At 47.2% G+C, this 17,841-nt stretch overlaps 1 protein-coding gene and 1 long non-coding RNA gene across 5 annotated transcripts in view; both read left to right on the forward strand.

Annotated features, from left to right (window-relative positions):
- The window catches only part of LOC148056161 (uncharacterized), a 41,494-nt gene extending 38,238 nt beyond the window's left edge, over positions 1 to 3,256 (forward strand). The window contains exons 3-4 of the long non-coding RNA XR_015703911.1: positions 2,969 to 3,096; positions 3,185 to 3,256. This is a non-coding gene — a long non-coding RNA (uncharacterized LOC148056161). The remainder of the gene's footprint in view (positions 1 to 2,968; positions 3,097 to 3,184) is intronic.
- Positions 3,257 to 8,940: 5,684 nt separating this feature from the next.
- Positions 8,941 to 17,841, forward strand: part of ACSL6 (acyl-CoA synthetase long chain family member 6) — a 61,805-nt gene continuing 52,904 nt past the window's right edge. For 3 of the 4 annotated variants that reach the window (XM_009464336.2, XM_009464337.2, XM_087753840.1), the window contains exon 1: positions 8,942 to 9,112. In XM_009464336.2, the coding sequence (XP_009462611.2) occupies positions 9,064 to 9,112 (49 nt within the window). In that variant the 5' untranslated portion in view covers positions 8,942 to 9,063. Of the gene's footprint in view, positions 9,113 to 17,841 lie in introns of all 4 variants that reach the window. The other variant, XM_087753837.1, reaches the window with a different exon arrangement.

Consider the following 17,841-nt stretch of genomic DNA (forward strand, 5'->3'; position numbering starts at 1 on the left):
TGCCCAGTCACTTAGCATTGTGAAATCCTACTAGGACGTCTCATACTCAGCTTCAGAGAGTACTTGGCATCACTCCATGCTTTCGCACATTCCATCCACCTCGTTTTCCAGAGGACATTAAGCAATGCAAGTACTGTTAATTCTGGCTTTAAATCCTGCTGATGACACATGCTCTTGTGAGTAATTCCTCTGAATTAATTGTTTTATGCAATGGCATTTTCCCTTTGACTGAAGTGATCCAAGCCCCTTAACGCTTTGATTTTACTTATGTCCCTTTTTTTGCACATTCAGTTCTGCATCCATGCGTTCAGACTAGGATTAATTTTTATTACATCCATTTTATTAAACCATACAGTGTATTTTACTCCCTTGTGAGAGATATTCTTTGATTCAAAGTATTAATGAAAGATTTACTATTCCACAGCCACGTTTGCTGTTACCTTGGTAAACAGTGATCTGTTCTTTCCATGTGGCACAAACGGGCTCTGTGCTGATGCTCCTACAGTACTTCTAAAGTGCCTGCCACTTTCAGGGTCAGCTCTGATATTCGTACCTCTTTTATAGAATCATAGAATCGTTTAGGTTGGAAAAGACCTTTAAGATCATCAGGTCCAACCATTAACCCAGCACTGCCAAGTCCACCACTAAACCATGTCCCTGAGCAATACATCTACCCATGTTTTAAATACCTCAGGGACAGGGATTCAACCACTTCCCTGGGCAGCCTGTGCCAGTGCTTGACAACCCTTTCAGTGAAGTTTGTCCTAATATCCAACCTAAACCTCCCTTGGTGCAACTTGAGGCCGTTTCCTCTCATCCTATCGCTTGTTACTAGGGAGAAGAGACTGACCCCCACCTCGCTACAGCCTCCTGCCAGGCAGTTGTAGGGAGCAATAAGGTCTCCCCTCAGCCTCCTTTTCTCCAAACTAAACAACCCCATCTCCCTCAGCTGCTCCTTATAAGACTTAGGCTCCAGACCCTTCATCAGCTTTGTTGCCCTTCTTTGGACACGCTCCAGCACCTCAATGTCCTTCTTGTAGTGAGGGGCCCAAAACTGAACACAGGATTTGAGGTGCGACTTCACCAGGGCCAAGTACAGGGGGAGGATCACTGTCCTGGTCCTGCTGGCCACACTACTCCTGATACAAGCCAGGATGCTATTGGCCTTCTTAGCCACCTGAGCACACTGCTGGCTCATTGACCAACACCTTCAGGTCCTTTTCCGCAGGGCAGCTCTCCAGCCACTCCTCCCCCAGCCTGCAGTGTTGCCTGGGGTTGTTGTGACCCAAGTGCACGACCCAGCACTGAGCTTTGTTGAACCTCATACAGTTGGCCTCAGCCCATCGATCCAGCCTGTCCAGGTCCCTCTGCAGAGCCTTCCTACCCTCCAGCAGGTCAACACTCCCGCCCAACTTGGTGTCATCTGCAAACTTACTGAGGGTGCACTCAATCCCCTTATCTTTCATTTTGAAGCATTTTCTAAATACTTAACCTTGCTATTATAAAAATTACATGACCTATCCATTCTATCTTTTAATTAAACCAAGACAAATAGGCAGCTGGCGGTTGCTCATGGGAAGAAGGCAAATGATACCAAAAGCCCTGGTGGACTGGCTTAAATAGCTTGTTGTCTGCAACACAAGTGCTTGTTTAAAAGATGCTCCATTTCAGTACAACCTAAGTATATAAAATCATGAATAAATATGTGAGATAGATAGTAATTAGTCATATAAAAGGCATTTCAGCCTGTGCTCTCAGTGGGCTATTTCTGCAGCTCTTTCACTTCTGTTGCTTTTACTGGCGTTGGCTCCATCCCCAGCGCCGTGTGTCTGTCTGCATGAGCTTCTGACAGCAGATGGCAGCTTCCTCAAAACCAGAGGGGCAAAAGGGATTGCTGCAGGAGAAAATAAAGCAGAAAGCTCATTGCCCTGCCAGTCTGCTGCTGTTGACAAGGTCACATCGTCGATCACTGGCAAAATTCACCCATGAGGGCATTCCTCTCCTTACCTAGGTTGGGAAGCAGAGCGCTTTGTTTCTCTGTGCAGCATTTACAGCTTGAAAGGAGCCTGGTTGCTTTTTGAATAATATGATCAACACTTCACTGAATCGTCGGCGTGAACGGTCTGTTGCTTTACAGTCCCTGCACAACCTCGCTGCCTGCGCAATGCTGCAATACTGCTATTAACAGGTCTGCATCAGCTTCCCATTCACCCTGCTCCTGACATTCATCCATGGACTGGGGAAGAAGGGAAAGGGAAGCACATGTAGTTTTACAGTTAGTATAAAGCCATTATGCTCTGGTGAATCCTCCACCCAAAATTGGTGTCAAAATTATTTAATATATGTACATTATCTTTTAAAAGCCACTTAAAGTTGAGGAATTCCCATCAAAATATTGTGAAAACATGGCACTTTCATATGTGCTAAGGTATTGGCTTTGTCATTTATTCACTTTAGAGGTGTGGCTCATTAGCCACAAGCCAAATCACAATATCTGTATCTCTCCATTATCTAAATCCGCAGAGTGTTTGTCTAATGAAAGTGCAAAGGTCATTACAATGTATATTTGTATTTATACAAAGGGGTTGATGCTTTACTCCCAGTCTGATGGAGAGGTAGTATAATTTCCTTCACCAGAATTAATCCTTACTGGCCACAAGATAAGTGTGACCAGAGCTTGCTTCTGTTTGTTGACAGGATCCTTTTGGATTCAAGCTGTAAGTATGTCCTCTAAGCCAGAAGAGATTAAGCCGAATATTTGTTGTTTGCCTTATGTGATTTCAGCATAGCTGGCATGAAGTGTTACGAGATTAAATGAGTTCTGTCCAACTCGGATACCTTAATTTGTTCCATAACAACCATAACAGAACTACTTGATTTCTCATTTCTTACTGTAATGTAGGTAGAGCAGGACTGGGATTTGTTTGTTCCCAAAAAGCTCTTGTAAGTCTTTGCTTTGTTTTTGCAGCTGGAGCCTGTGACCGGGGCGGCAGCAGAGCAGCAGTGGCACCCGCGCTCTCCTTGCGTAACCCAGCCAGAAGTAGTTCAGAGAGTTCATGATGATGAATGGACGGTAACAGAAATCAAATGAATAAAGTAGGGCATTATACCATTTCCAATCTAATGACTTCTGGTATTTTTGTATCCTCAAAATGAAATATTCTATTTTTCCTATTTTGCATAGGCAATCAACTGATTTTTCCTGTGAATAGTTAAGTAGAGGTTTTGTCTCCAGCCTTTTCCTTTATAGCCAGGAAGACTTTTGGCACTAAGGTAACTCGTCTTAGCTAACAGTCATGCATAGGTTAAATCTGATGAAATGAATGAGACATATTAAAAATTTGCACTTGGTAAATTGCTTCAGAGTCCAAGAATTATAATTTGTGTATGTGTGTATATATGCATTTATCAAATGAAATGTGTTTACTGGGAAAGTTTAACAGATAAACGCCAGTTAATTAGTGCTATTACAGTATCATGTGGGGCCCTCGTTATGCCAAGTACCTAGAGTCAAACATTAAGAGACAGCTCTTGCTGCAGAAAATTTTTAACTGTTGGAGTCCTGAGAGCACTAACAGGCTTTGATGGTCCTGACCAGCCTCACCTGGGCTCCTACCCACACCCTTCCCATGGGCCCAGGAGCCCATTTAAGCTCAGTCCCAGGGGCCTTTATTCCTGCCCTATGTTGCAGGAATGCTGGTCTCCAGTTCAGTCATAGCCATGCCTGTGCTTGGCCATGGGACCTGTTGATTTGGACTCCAACCTGTGGATTGACTTCCTGACCTTGGACCTACCTCATTGCCACACAGTTACCTGGTGGTCTGGGCTCTTGTCTGACCCCCAGCTGCCACCCTGAGGCCTGTCCTGCTTGCTGTGCTTGGATACCATGGGACTGCACCCGGGGTGGTGAGGTTGGATGTGTTACTGTGCTTGGCTCCTGGCTCCCCATATCTGACACTGACAGAAACATAGTTTAGACAAGAGCTGCTAGCAAATAAAAATGCTCTGCAAGCTAATATGAATAATATGAAAGATGATAATGCTTTAAGCACCTATGTAGTGGTCAGAGGAAGTAACTTGAGGGAAGATATTTATGTTTAACTTCAAAGTGTTGACCTTGTCCTTTCATTTAGCCAAAATATCTCTCTCTAAATCTTCAAGGTTAGGCAGGTAGGGAGAGTTGGCACCACACAGCATGTTTGTATAGCATTCAGCAGCAATTTGTACTGTTCTCTTGGCTATGAGATTCAAAATAGATTTATTGTAATGTCAGACCTATCACTTCATCCTGATTTGGGCTGCCAAATAGCACTGATCTGTGTGCTGTCCCTCTGGTAAATATATCCTCTGCTCATCCTGAAGACGCATGCTGCCCTTCAGCCCTCAGTCAGAAACCCACATTCATCTGTGTGAGATGACCATTGGGAGGTACAGCACGGACCTAATTATCTTCTCTTCCATAGGTAGAAAAAAAAAATTGCTAAAGAAGAGGCTGGCACAGAGGTGGAAGATGGGGAAGGATCAGGCACAACTTCTAGGGTAACATATTAATCAGTTTTGCTACCTCTAATATTGGCAAGTAATAGGGAACGCAGTAGGGAGTCCCTCACAGACGTCGGTGATGTCATGAGGCAAAGCACGGGTTCTTTCATCACGGAGAAGAGCAGCGACCGGCCGGGGCCGCCGCTGTCCGTGGTGCTGGAGGCGCCTCCCCGCTCCGGGGCCCGCCGCCATCCTCCCGTTCGTTCCCTCCGCGGGAAGGCGCTACCAGCGGGAAGGGCTTCGCACCTCGTGTGTGCCATCGGGACTGTGAGTGCTCAGGGCTGGTTGAGAGAAAAGTGGAAGCCACCTGAGGGGCTTTACAGAAAAATAAATGATTCTTCCTCAGGCGCATTTTTGCATTGCAGGTCTAAAAAAGCTATCTTAACTTTCTTCAGGTGGGCTGGAAAAGTACCTTAACCCTTTCCACAGATATTTGACATATTGTTTCTTGTATGCCTGTCAGCTACAATTTTAGAAAGTGAAAGTTAAGAAATAAACTCAGATGAGATCCCCAGCCAGCCAATTTAGACTTGCCTGCATTATCACATACAGGAAGAAGGTAAAACAAATACCTCAACTGCAGGAAAAGCCATGATGAGAGAGTTCACACCCTTCTAGCCCTGGGGCAATCCAACCATGAGACGGAAAGCCACAGGCTTTGCAGGTTTCACTGCTATCAAGATTAATTATTTCTAAGTTGATGACTCACCAAAAGCTTCTCATGCTTTTAGACATGGCAAATTGGATGACTGTGGTGGATTCCTGTCCTCCACAATTTGCTTTAAGGTACAGATAAAATGGTATGTGGCTTCTCTCTGCAGCCAAACAGCAGTGCTGCTAGTAGTAATGAGAACTGGTTGATCAGTTCACCTCTAAAGACCAAAGAAAAGATCAAGAAGAAAACTCAAGGTGTAAATACAGCCTTCAAAGCAAGGTAAATTAAAAGAGAGAGAAAGAGAAAGAAAAGAGTTCAAGAGTTCCTGTCCAGGAACAGAAAACAAGGAGCTTTGAACAATAATGAAGGGAAGGGGAGTTTCTGCTCCCAGTCAGCTGGACTGGGACATTTTGGAGCTAGGCATGTTGTGGTTTGATATTAGACTAGCTTACTTGGCAATGGGTAATATAAAGCTCCAAAGAGACATTGAGAGATGATGGAAACAGTTCAAACGTCTTTGTGATCAACACAAAAAGAAAGCTGAAATAGCATCCTGAAGAGGTATGATCTTTACTTAGCAGATTCTTGCATCGATTCCCTCAATAAATGCTGAATTACACAAGGGAAGAACAATCTTTTAAAAATCATAATTCTGCAATGAAATGATAAAGAGAGGGCACGGTTATCATCATAAGAAGCTAGAAGGGCAGCCAGAGCTGCTACTGAAACGTGGGGGAGTGCTGAGTCACTCTACATTAAGTGCTGCCATAGTAACTATTTACCAGCTGGTTGGGAATGAGGAGAGAAACCTGAAATAAAAATCAGACAAGTTGCAGCTTGAAATATGTTGCTTACCTTTGTAAAAGATTTAACAAAATGGAACATTTTCTAAGTTTGGTGATATTTTTTATATTAGTGTTACTTGGGGCAAACAGATTACACTGGACTATGGAGTAGACACATAAAAGTATTCAAGCAAGAAATAAGAAACTGCTATTTCTTCTCTGCTAGACTAATGTTATTGCACCTAATTGTGAGAACAAGTAGGAGCCACTTTGGATTTGTTTATTCACAGGGATATGGTGTAGCGCATATTCTCTATAACCCAGCCCAGGCTGTGAAGGAGCACAGAGTAGAGGATTCTTCTGGCAGTAACAGGTTTGGGGGTGAATTGGAAAACTTAACATAGTTTAGAGAGGGGTATAAGCTCAGATTCCTTGGCCAGTTTTTTCTGATGTTGTCTTCTGCTCTGGCTATTGGGAAGATCACTGTTGGCCTGTGGCTGTGGCTTGAATTTCTTGGTGGCTGAAGGTACGTCCTCTGCAGGAGAGACAGCTCTGTGGCGTAGTAGCAATTTGGGGCACTTCTGTGACTCATAAGATTCTGGGTGGTTTCTTACTGTGGAAAATTTCAGCATCATCATGACAGGTGTCTGTCACCTTGACACCTCCGAAGATAAAATCTCCACTGCTGTCATCCCAGATGACGGACACTAAGTGAGAGCACTTAATTCAGTGAGAGCACTTAAACTGGCTGCTGTTGGGGTGTGAACAACTTCAGAAAATGGAGTAGCTGGGCCTTTTGATAACCAATTGGCCAAGTTTGCCTCGGGCTGTAGTGTACAGAGAAGCAGAAAGCTATCAAAGGTTTTAAAGTGAAGAATTAGAAAAAGGTTCATGAGAACTTTGCAGAGAGGCAGGAAGTTTGTGGTGAAACACAGGAAGCCACTTGTCTGTTTTTTAATCTGCATAGAGCTTGGAGGAGCTGCTGCAGGAGCTGACGAAGTCAGGAAAGCTCTTCTTTGCAGAGCACAGGCAGACACATGGTGACTCCCCAAAGCAAGGACGTGGAGGTCCAGGTGGTATTTGTTGTGTCAATGATCTTCACTCCTCCTATGTTAGATGGAGGAAAGGTGTTTTCAGGACTCATTGTGCAACTGTATGTGCAAATCTGTTTGCTATAAAACTGTTTAGTGGAGTTCTGGGAGCTGGAACACTTCAATCAATTTCTACTTGTCCCTCAGCTTCCCTAAGGAAGTATTATTTGAAAAGGTCCATCTCCTGAAAGACAGAGATCCCATATCACTAGGACAACTTAATTTGTCCCATCAATGAGCTTCAGTGTTGCCATTTCTAGCTAACAGAGGTTTTCAAGAGCCCAGAAGCAGGGCTCAGCAAATGACAGTGGTGGTTCAGGGAGAAGTCTGGGATTGCTTAGACACAGGGACGGTAGGATCTGGGTAGCCTGCAGAAGACGAGACACTCTAAGAGCCTTCCAACACAAAATTTGCTGCAGGGAGGAAGGTAAAAAGTGGGGTAGAAACTGTTCTTATGAAGAAAGAGAAGGTTATAGGAATAGGCTAGATAAAAGCTCGTTAAGTAAAATAGATTGCACAGTATTTAATCTATAATCTATTTCAGTCTAAAGTGAAATAGATTGCAGTAGATACGATTTTGCCAAGTCCTACTTTATAGCTGTTTTATTTGATTTTATGACACCAGGTGTAGCTGAAGTCACAATTGCTGCAGAGGCATTTACTGGGAGAACTGTAGTCTGAGGAACCAGATACAGTTGTCTTTGGTTCCCAGCTCACTTGTTAGCATGCTTGATGATGGTTTTCTGCTTTGAGACAATGGATCCTGGAAGCCCAATAGCCCTTGAGTAAAATGGATGTGGCAATTTTCTAACAGCTTTCAGGAGTGGGCAGTGATGACACTAACACAAGTGACATCAGTTTTAGTCAGCTGCTGGTCCTCTGTGTACAGGAATTTGTTAAAGTCCTTCTCATAGTGAATCAGAAGGAAACCACATTGTGAAAAAGATGTTGGCCGTGAAATGGAAATTCTTCATTTACATCAACTTCATTCTCACCTTTAAGAAAATGAAAAGCCTATATCTTCAAAGGAAATGCATGCCCTGGACAGCTGTAATCACACCTGAACTAGTGCTAATTCCTGGTACAGGCAGGGAATTTTTTTTTGGTGTATCTTGGTCCATGCTCACGAAGAGTTAAATAGCTGCATATCACAGTTGGAGCAAGCAGTTGTGCCTGCTTTGCAGATCTGCCATGTTAGTCACTCAAAAGACTGGAAAAAAGACACAGTGTGTCTTCTGCCTCTTGCCACTCCTGTCCTGTTTACCCCACTGGCACTGTGATTGCCAGAGGGATGGAAGACGTCTCACCACTGGTGCAGCCCTTTTAAAGCCTTTTTCTGCAAAGCCCTTCTTGTACCACGGAGCTTGGAGATTAGTTTTTCTACAACCAGCTTGTTCAAGGAAAAATGGAATCGCTAAGAACGTGAATCTGTTATTCCTCCCCTTGTATTTAGTATCACACACAGTTTGTCTCCTTTTTAAGTAGCCATTAACTGTATTTTAAGATGTTAAAATACCTAGAAGCAATGCCAATCTGTTTCACAGGTGCTGCTGCTGAAGCTGTAGGTGTTTCAGCGCCTCTGATGGTCAGGGGTTTTAGGACCGCTCCTGTGCGGGTCACCGTCTAGTGGCAATTTCATCGGCCAAAGGCGACGATAAACAGCCGTTACGGAGTCAAGTTTCTCCCCTTCCTTCCCCTCCCCGCTCCCCCCTGCCGCTGATGCTCCCGGCCGTGCGGCGGGGGAAGGGATGCTCTCCACCCCGTCTGACGATCCCCCGCACGCCAACCAGCAGCGTCCTCCCTTTTACGAGGGAGCTGGAGGGCTCGGCAGGATGGGGAGAGGAGGAGGGTTGCTCAAAATGCCGCCCTGTGCCGGGGGAACGCGCGGTGCCCGGCGGGCCGGGCCGCCCCGGTGCGCAGTGGGCGCGCAGTGAGCGCGCAGGGAGCGCGCCGCAGTGCGCGGCTGCAGGGAGCGGGCCGCGCCGCAGGGATGCTCGCCCCGCTCCTGGGCTCCGCGGGCTCCGGCTGGCTGCTGCTGGGTGAGTGCTTCCCGCAAAACCGCCGCGGCGTTTGGGATTTGCCCCCCAACACCCCACCCCGCTCCGCTCGGTGTTTCCCGGCTCCCGTCCCCGCGGCGTGCGGGGGACCCGCTCCCCGCCGGCGGCAGGGAATTGCCGGCCTCGACCCCTCTGAAACGACCTCTGAGCGCAGCTCTCCGCTCTGGGGCCGCTACCCGGCCCCCCCTCGCCTCCCCTGCTCCGGAGTAAGGGTATTTTCAAGCGCTTTGAAGGGAAAAGGCAGGCGGGAGCGCGCACTTAATAGCAAAGATGGAAATGTGATGTTCTGCAGCATGCGTGCGACTGGAAAGCCGGCACAATGAGATGTTATTGCAGCGCGATGGAGCAAGCTCAGCTGAATGCATTACATAATTGCTCTTGGATCATCTTGCTGGTTTATTCAGTTGGTCCATCTTTGACAGATTTGTAAGGGCGCTTTATTTGTAGTGGATGTGTGAAATAGGGCAGCGTGCTTGGATGTGTGTGCGTGCTTGTGCGTTATAGCTGTTGGGCAGGGGGTGACCGTGACTGCCATTGTTTCGTGGGCAGGCGGTAATGATTCAAAGTGTGTCTGGACTAGAAAATTGTTGCAAGTCCTGAAACAGGAGGTTCTCTGTAAGGTAGTTAAAGGTTCAGCTTGAAATGATCTGCTGCGCTGAGTCAAAAACGAGTCCTTTGAATCTGTGTGAAGCGTCTTTGCTAAGGAAAGGTAACGTTCAATGTCTGTGCTGTTTCCCCCTTTATCTGTCAAACAGCTTTCCTCTAGGCAAGCAGACTTGCTATGGGAAGAAGTACAAAGGGGAAAATGATTTTAAACCAGCATCTTTGCATCATTAGGTAAATATTCTTTGAGGGGATGCCAAGAATAGAAAACATCATAATAATTTATGTTCATATCTACTTGCTATTTTTTATTATAAAAAGGGATATTTCACACTGAAAAAAAAAATGGAAACCTAATATAGTGATATAAGATAGTGATGGCCTGAATTTTGCCTCTGAAAATATCCTGGTGGCTCCCATTAAAGTCAGTGAGCTTACAGCTGCTTATATCAGCAGCTTGAATCAGCTGCTTTTGAACTGTAGCAAAACTCATGCAGTGCAAATATGGCCCAGAGGGAATTACATGGGTGAATCAGAAAGCAGGACTTGGCTCGGAGGCTGCAGGCAAGTGTTTGTTACAGTATTTTGGGCCCCGGGGCCCCAGGGACTGCTCTAAGCTACGTTACTGGATGCACCAGGCTTGTTTATGACAACGGGCGGAGAACTGGGCCCGCGGGGAACGGGTCTCCTGTGCGAGCTCCTGCTCTCAGGCCTCCATGTCCACCCTGCGGTATTGATCCCTGTGCATCCCATCTCGGTGTTTACTCTGCTGCGTCCAAATGCGTCTCCTTTGGACGTCCAGCTATCCCAAAGTGTGTGTGCATTCAGGTGCAGCTCTGACTCGTGGCCTCCCTTAATGCCGTGCTCGTTTTATTTTAGTGTGGACATGACTTTAGCCTAACATTTTAATCTACAGAATAGGTGCCCTTGGAAGACAGATGTGCTGTTATTGCCATTTGCAGTGGCACCCTCAGCAGCAGCCGAGATGTACATCAACACAGGCCATCTACAGGAGATGGGTCCCACTGGGGAGGCGAGGGCCCTGCCTGACCCGGCAGCGTGGCACTTGCTCAGCCGTGTGCCTGCCGTTGCTGCTCTCACGCATGGTCTCTGTTTTCTGGTGGCTCCATCCCATTAGGCACTGCTCCATGCTGCAAAGGAGTCACGGTAGCTGTGCTGATGTACTGCACAAGGGGCTCCTTGGCCATTACGGCCCAGTGCAGCACTCTTGTTTACTTTAAATGAATTTCTGGCATCATTACAAGGGTTTTGACTAGTTGAGAACAGGTCTGCAATGCTCACCCCAATGAAATAATGGTAGAAGTCAGAGAAAGACAAAGCTAATTATTTCCTAATGTGCAGACTTGGGTGGTCTGATGGATGCAGAGAGTGGTATAGTAAAATAAACCAAACCTACCTAACGAATTCCCCCAGGGATTTGCACATTGGGCTGGTTTGGTTGAAGCAGTACGAGGTTACAGTTTACCCATTGCTCCTCTCCCCTTGAGTAAAAGTAGGAAATCCCAGAGACTCCTCTGCCCTTCTCTTCCCCCCTCATTTCATGTGACTGCAACCCTGAGCCGCTCGCCTGCCCTGTCAGTCCTGTCTTACAGCGAGGAAGAGGAAGGTTTGCTCTCCTGACTTCTGGCAGCTGCTGGAGGCCCCAGCAGGTGCCTGTGCCTGGAGGCACAAGAAGGGAATTCTGCCATCACGGTGTCCCTTCTCCCTGCCGGCACCAGCACCTCTCCAAATATTTCTCAGTGCATGTTTGCAAAGGAAGCAGGAGGTTCATCTGGTGTTGCAACAGACTTCTACAGTCCCCCTTCTGAACGCGGCTCTCGCACGGTGACACAGGAGTCCTTGATGATGCCCTGAAATTCAGGTCTCTGGATAAGAAATATTTCTTGCTGTGCTTTGTGTATGAAACGGAGCAGATGCCCAAGGCTGCTCAGCCCAGCCCATGGAGTGCTGGCTGCTGCACAAGAGGCAAAGCCTGTGTTATTTGATGAGGTATATTTAGTTGCTTTTATTCTCCATCCCTCTATTACTGCTCCATTTGAACAGTTACTAGATACCATCAAAAGGAAAGAGCAAATGTATTTGGATTTCCCTGCTTGCTTGCAGGCAAAGACAGCACATAGCAATTTTTCTCTGCTGCTCTGGACTAATCTAGACGTTTATTTGATTCTTGTCTCTACACTACTATGGATATTACAAATATATTCAAGTAATGAAAAGAGGAGAAAAGCTTTGAAGACAGATGGTAAACTGAATTAACCAAATACCCACAGAAATACGAAAGCTGACTTGGGAGCAAGCCAGGAACAAAGAAATACAGCATTACATCAGTAAGAGTATAATTGCTGTTGTTTTGACGTCACCAAACACTGCAGAGCACCACAGGGTTTAAACCTTTCCTTGTTGTTACATTTCTGAGAGCTCTTTGAGAGAAATACCAGCATCTTCCTTCTTTATCACTGCGGAGTTGCAACCAGCACCTGAATAACTTGTAGCTAACTAGAGGCGAGTCTGGGTGAGGCTGAAGAAGCGATGGTAGGTAATGTGACACAGGCACTTACCTCTTGAGAGATGCACAGGCATCGAGGACAGCTCTTTTCCTGTGGCTTTTTTCTTGGCTTTGCTAGATTATTTCTTCATACAGACCCAAACAAAATGATTGACTTAATCACCCTCTTTCTGGTCAGAGATGAACAGGAAAGAAGAACATCTATTAATACAGTTTTTTATTTTTAAGTGCTCTGCATATGTTCTTTGGTGATGGATCAATATGAGTAATGAGTTTCTTCCATCACTGCTATTTATGTCTCTTGTGCTACCGTGCGAAGCCAAAGCCCTGCAGGTCCTTGGCACCGGGGTCCCATCTGTCCCTGCAGGGCTGCGGGTGCCAGGAGCACGGGCAGCTCTGAGGAGGGCCACCTGCAGTGCTCCATTCCTGCAGCTCTGTGGCCTTGTCTCCTCTAGAGAAGTCACCGGTGTCCAAACTGCTTCGGCCTCTCTCCTCCTCTCCCTCTGAACAGGAGGGCTTACAGAGCTTGTGAACCCAAGTACCCTCTTACCCTGGAAACTAGTCAAATGCAGTGGAGTGAGATGTATCAGAGAGCTCGTGGCTTTAAAATATGGATAAATATGCTCGAAATATATCTGTAAAATCCATGAAACCCCGGTGTGAGCCCTCACGCTTCTTTCTGCGCTTTCCTGTAGTTTGCTGTGAGCCATGCCTGGCCCTCCCGGGGCTCCTCTTCCCAGACGTGCTGATTCAGAGCCTTTGCAAATCCTTTTTCAGAGGCTCCGCGGAACTTAGCGTTGATACCATACAGCATGATATGAGTAAATGTTTTGCTGGACTTGGATTGATTACCGTAGCATGCTATCGGTGCTTATTGATGACAAGTCATTTACTGTGTCAAATCCTCCTTCCACTGTAAACATTGTCACGGAGACTTCAAGGTGACCTGCGGCCGGTGGGGAGGCAGGCGAGGCCGAGGGAGGGAAGGGGCCGGAGGCTTTGCCTGATTCTGCTTCTTCCTTATGCTCTCTATATAGATAAAATCATAAATATTTTACCATTCTACTGGAGACTGTGCTATGGAAAACTTGGTGGCTGGTGATGAGGAAGGATAAGATCACTAAGATGAGCAGGGTTTTTTTAGCCAGGAAGCGTTTCAAAGCCACAGAGATAGTTCAGCCCCTGGGCCATCCCACAGGGCCCGGGAGCTGGTCCCCACGCTCCCTGCTGCAGCTATGCTTCGCCCACTCTTTACTCACTGCTTGGGCTTTTGCAAGCCGTGATGTAGGTACGATGTGTAGCAGATACTTTGGAAAAGTATGGGTAAAAATGCGGCCCCTGCTCAGCGTGGGCTGAGTTCACGGCAGGCTTCGGCAAGACCCTGCAGTGATTCTCCCACAAACCCCAAGTATTGCGCTTGCTGTCCCAGAAGCTCCCGTTAGCCACCCTAAGTGCTTTTCTGTCTTCTGTGCTGTGTGGTATACCACTCTCAAAAATGTGGAAAGAAGATAAATCCAACCACCTTGTCCAAGTCATTTTCTTTTGCGCCACAGGAAGAAAGTGTCACTTGTCAAAAAAAGAGGTATCTTTCAGTGGAAATCACCATCTTGTTAGGAAACCCCCAATTAAGGGAGGAAAAGTTTTTATATTTAGACCTGTGTGCTATGGTGTTGCAAGACTGCAGCTCACATTTCCATTTCCTCAAGCATGCGGCTGCTGTGGTGTAGATACAATCTCAGAATCACCACATGTAAACTACAGTGAACAGTTTCCACTTCATTAGTGCAAAATAATGCTGCAAAATCAGTGTCAGGTGGGTTGGCCTCGGTGAGATACTTGGGTTTTGTTACGTGGCTTCACTCACTGAGGTCAACTGTGTCACTTGGCACAGGGAGCAGCAATTCCTTCCAATGGGAATGCTGCACGAGCGGTCAGATGCCGCGTGATTCAGAAAAATAACCCCGGAGAAGGGTCTTTTATCAGCTGTTGCCTGTGCCAGAGGTGGTTACCTGTATAAGCCCATCTTCTAGTGGCCAAACTCCAAGACAGCCTTCACCGCTCTCGCTGCTGAGGGTTTTGGTGATGGTAGGAAGGAGGGGAACACAAGTCCCATGCCTCGGAATGGACACCTGGATGCTCCATCTGGACACCTGGGGTTGTACCTTGACCACAGATGAAGAATGGTCGCCTTTGAGGCTATCAGCCTGATCGCAGTCACCGCAAAGCCTTCATTTCTGAGTTGCATCTTCAGGTCCAGAAGTACAAGTGCTGAGGTGGCAGGGACCTGGTGTGGGGTGCCACCTTGGCTGGCCCTTCAGCAGATGTGTGACTCTCCCTGCTGTAAACACACTCTCATTTTGGAAAGTTGTTCTAGAAACTTTTGCTCCAAGTTTCAGCTCAGATTTGCTTATGACTAATCTAGATCCTGTTTGTTTGGATGCCAGGGTGATGTCTCCACCAAGCCATTGGTTTTCCTCCGGTGTTTCCTTCCCGACCCGCAGCCCAGCCTTCTCTCTGCAACAGTTGCCCACATGGCAGCTCTCTGCCCCTGTCCTGCCCGCTCCCGGGGCCGGGTCCCCTCCTCAGGCTGGCAGACAGCCTTTGGAAAGGATGGGGTTCTCCTGCTGCGGACAGCACAGGCAGCGCGTGGCTGGGTGCAGAGGGCACCACGGCTCCCTTTGGGCCACCACTTGATCTGTCGCTGGATGGAAAGCTGCGCAGCCTTCCTTTCCCAGGCTAGGCAAGCCAAGCCACTGCATTTGTTCATGGCTGAGAAGAAAAGGGGCTAAAATGACCTTTCCTTCTCCCACCAGCCATCAAGAAATTGAGGCTGCGTTGCCCTGAGCACAAGCTGGAGCAGCCCCTGGGCTGCGCTGACCCACGTGGCCTCGAGACGGTGCCTGGGGAGCGATGGAGGCTCAGGAAGAGCCTCCTCGGGGAAGGACGTGCAAGAATCTCTGCGTGGTGAGGGTCAGAGCCACGCTCCCCTCTGCCCCCAGAGCAACAAGCAGCTCCTTTCCCAGGGCTACCAAATCCCTAAAATCAGCTCAATGACCAATACAGACATTGCTGCGATCGCCCGGGTGTCCCAGTCGCTGCTAGATGGCACCAGCTGAGAGCCACAGCCAGGAAAGCACCGAGGTGTTTGCTGAACGGGGATTAATTTTTTTTTTTTTTCCCTCCAAGGGCGAGTATGAGCTGGTCAGCACAGGAACCAGCACTGAAATTGCTAAGCTGATTTAATGTAACTTTTTTTTTTTTCCTTTGAAAAAGTATCTAGAAAGAGAGTAAATCATTCTGCTGCTGATTTAAATGAATTGGAAGTGATCTAAGCCAAACTTGCACTGAAATTACAAAAAATATGAATGATGCGGATTTAAATGTCTTTTCTGCAGAGACCAGTATTTAGGTGTAAAAAGTGGAGAGAACATTATTTAGAGCTTGTTTCGAGATTCTTTCAAATGGTGGAGAGAAAAGACACCTATATTAGAATCCCTTTTGAAATGTTACATGTATTTTACTTCGTACGTCCAATACCGTTCAGTTTTAGGTAAAACCGTTCCCCGTAACTCCCGACGACCTAATTCAGAATTATTTTGTCTTCCGCAAAATGTTCAGGCAGCCCCTCCGAGCAGCCCAGCTGAGAGCAGCATGTGAGCAGCCGGCTGCCCCGAGGCTGCCCGGGTGCCCCAGCGCCCCGGGCTCCGCGGGACCCGCGGGCGGGTCCCCGCAGCGCCGTGGGTCCCCCCGCACGCCCACGCGTGCCGCAGGGAGCGCCAAGCCTCTGTTAGGAGCCAGCCGGGGTTTTGGGGACACCGGGGGAGCCATCCCCAGTGACCTCCTCCCTCCGTCCCCGCGGAATGCCCGAGCCTTGGTTTTATTCTGCCTGAAAAGGTTGGGGGGTTGGGGTTTTTTTGTTTGGTTGGTTTTTGGTTTTGTTTTTGGGTTTTTTTTGTGCCGGCCGCCTCTCCCCAGCCAGGCAAATCCCCGCAGCTGAGAGGCTGCTGAGGGTGGTGTGATGCTCTGACCTGCCAACAGCGATTCAGGGCTGTGTTTCCTTTCGGAAAAGGCATTTGCATATCCTCTATTCGCTTTATTTGGCTAAATACATTTGAAAAGGCAAAAGCTCTGGGTCATTGAGACTGAAGAATGGGCTGTCTGAGGGCCTCCCCCCACCTTAACTCTTTTAAACTTTGCTCCAGTGTCCGAGAGACACGTCTTAAAACATCCAGAAAGGGGGATTTAAAGGCTGCTTTTGCAGCAGGGAAAGGGAAGGGGGCTGGAAACGGGGAAAAGCCTGACAGCAAGGAGGCAGCGGAAAGGTGCCGTATAGCTCTGAGCTGAAAATTCACTTATGGGCAGCCATAGACAGACTTGGGGAGAGTTTGTGAAATGTAGCATGGACAGAAATGCCTTCATGAGGACTTGAAAATATCTGTGAGAATAGGAGAGCAAAAGCAAGTTACGGTAGTGCCAGGCACAGAAACGTACAGCGTGCTGCAGGGTGTGAAAAGCAGAAAGTGGAACTGGCTAGAAACAAAAATACAAATAACCTCATTGCTGCTTAAGTTAACAAAATAAAAGAAAAAAAAAACAAACCCAAACCCTAAAGCAACAGCAAAGATCCTGAAAGACAAACCAAGTGTTTAAAAACATTCAAACAATGTAACCACTTGTTATTACTGTCAGAAGAAAAGAAAGTTTCAGTGAAGTATTTAACTCTGAATATTTAAGGACATCTTCAAATCACAGCCCAACCACAGATGTCTCAAAAACCTTCCATGAGATGATGCCAATCCTCCCTTTTCCCTCATTTTCCAGTGCAGGGCCAGGCCCTCGCTGCCGGGGGTAGTGGAGCTGGGTGCGGGCTGTGGTTGGGGTCTGGGGCTGGTGGGTGCCAGCCCCATTGACGTGCGTGGATGAGGAAGGGAGCCCCTCGGACCAGGGCAGGATAGGGCCCCGCACCCACCGCGCTCAGCTGCAAAATGGAGACTCTGCTTCTGGATGCCTGTAAAATGTTTTGAGGATGACAGCTGGGAAGAGATGCGTAAGCAATAAAATCATCATCGTGGGTTTATTTTTGTTCCTTTGCCACCCATTGGCATCCTTGTGGTGCAAGGAAATGGAGGGCTAGAGGGAGAGGAGGCAGAACCACTTGCCTGGTAGCTTCACAGGAGTGTTCCTAATTATTGAATTAATCCTCTATTCATGCAGTATGTGTCCTTCCCGCTGCTCCTTGTCAATGGTCAAAAATATACACCATATAATCAATACAAGCATAATATATCACCCAAAGTTGCAGAAAGGAAAAATTGACTGCTAAAAAGAAACACAAGGCAGTAAAGTTCTCCCATCTTTTACATGACTTTTATTATTCTAATTTGTGGCTGTTTTTTATTTCTAGTTGTGGCAGGATTTTCCATGGATGGGCCTTAAGGAACATAGAGATAATGTTGGCAGACTTCTGTTCAGTAACTGAAGCTATTGCCCTGGGTTATGGGAATGTCCTGAAAGACGAAGCAGCAGTTTTTACTGAGTTGTCCTCAGAATGTTGAAGTGCCATATGGGCCGCTGGGCCGTG

Source organism: Nipponia nippon, unplaced genomic scaffold (genome assembly GCF_047370975.1).
Source record: "Nipponia nippon isolate SJK-2023a ecotype South Korea unplaced genomic scaffold, ASM4737097v1 scaffold_17, whole genome shotgun sequence".
Taxonomy (NCBI): Eukaryota; Metazoa; Chordata; class Aves; order Pelecaniformes; family Threskiornithidae; genus Nipponia; species Nipponia nippon.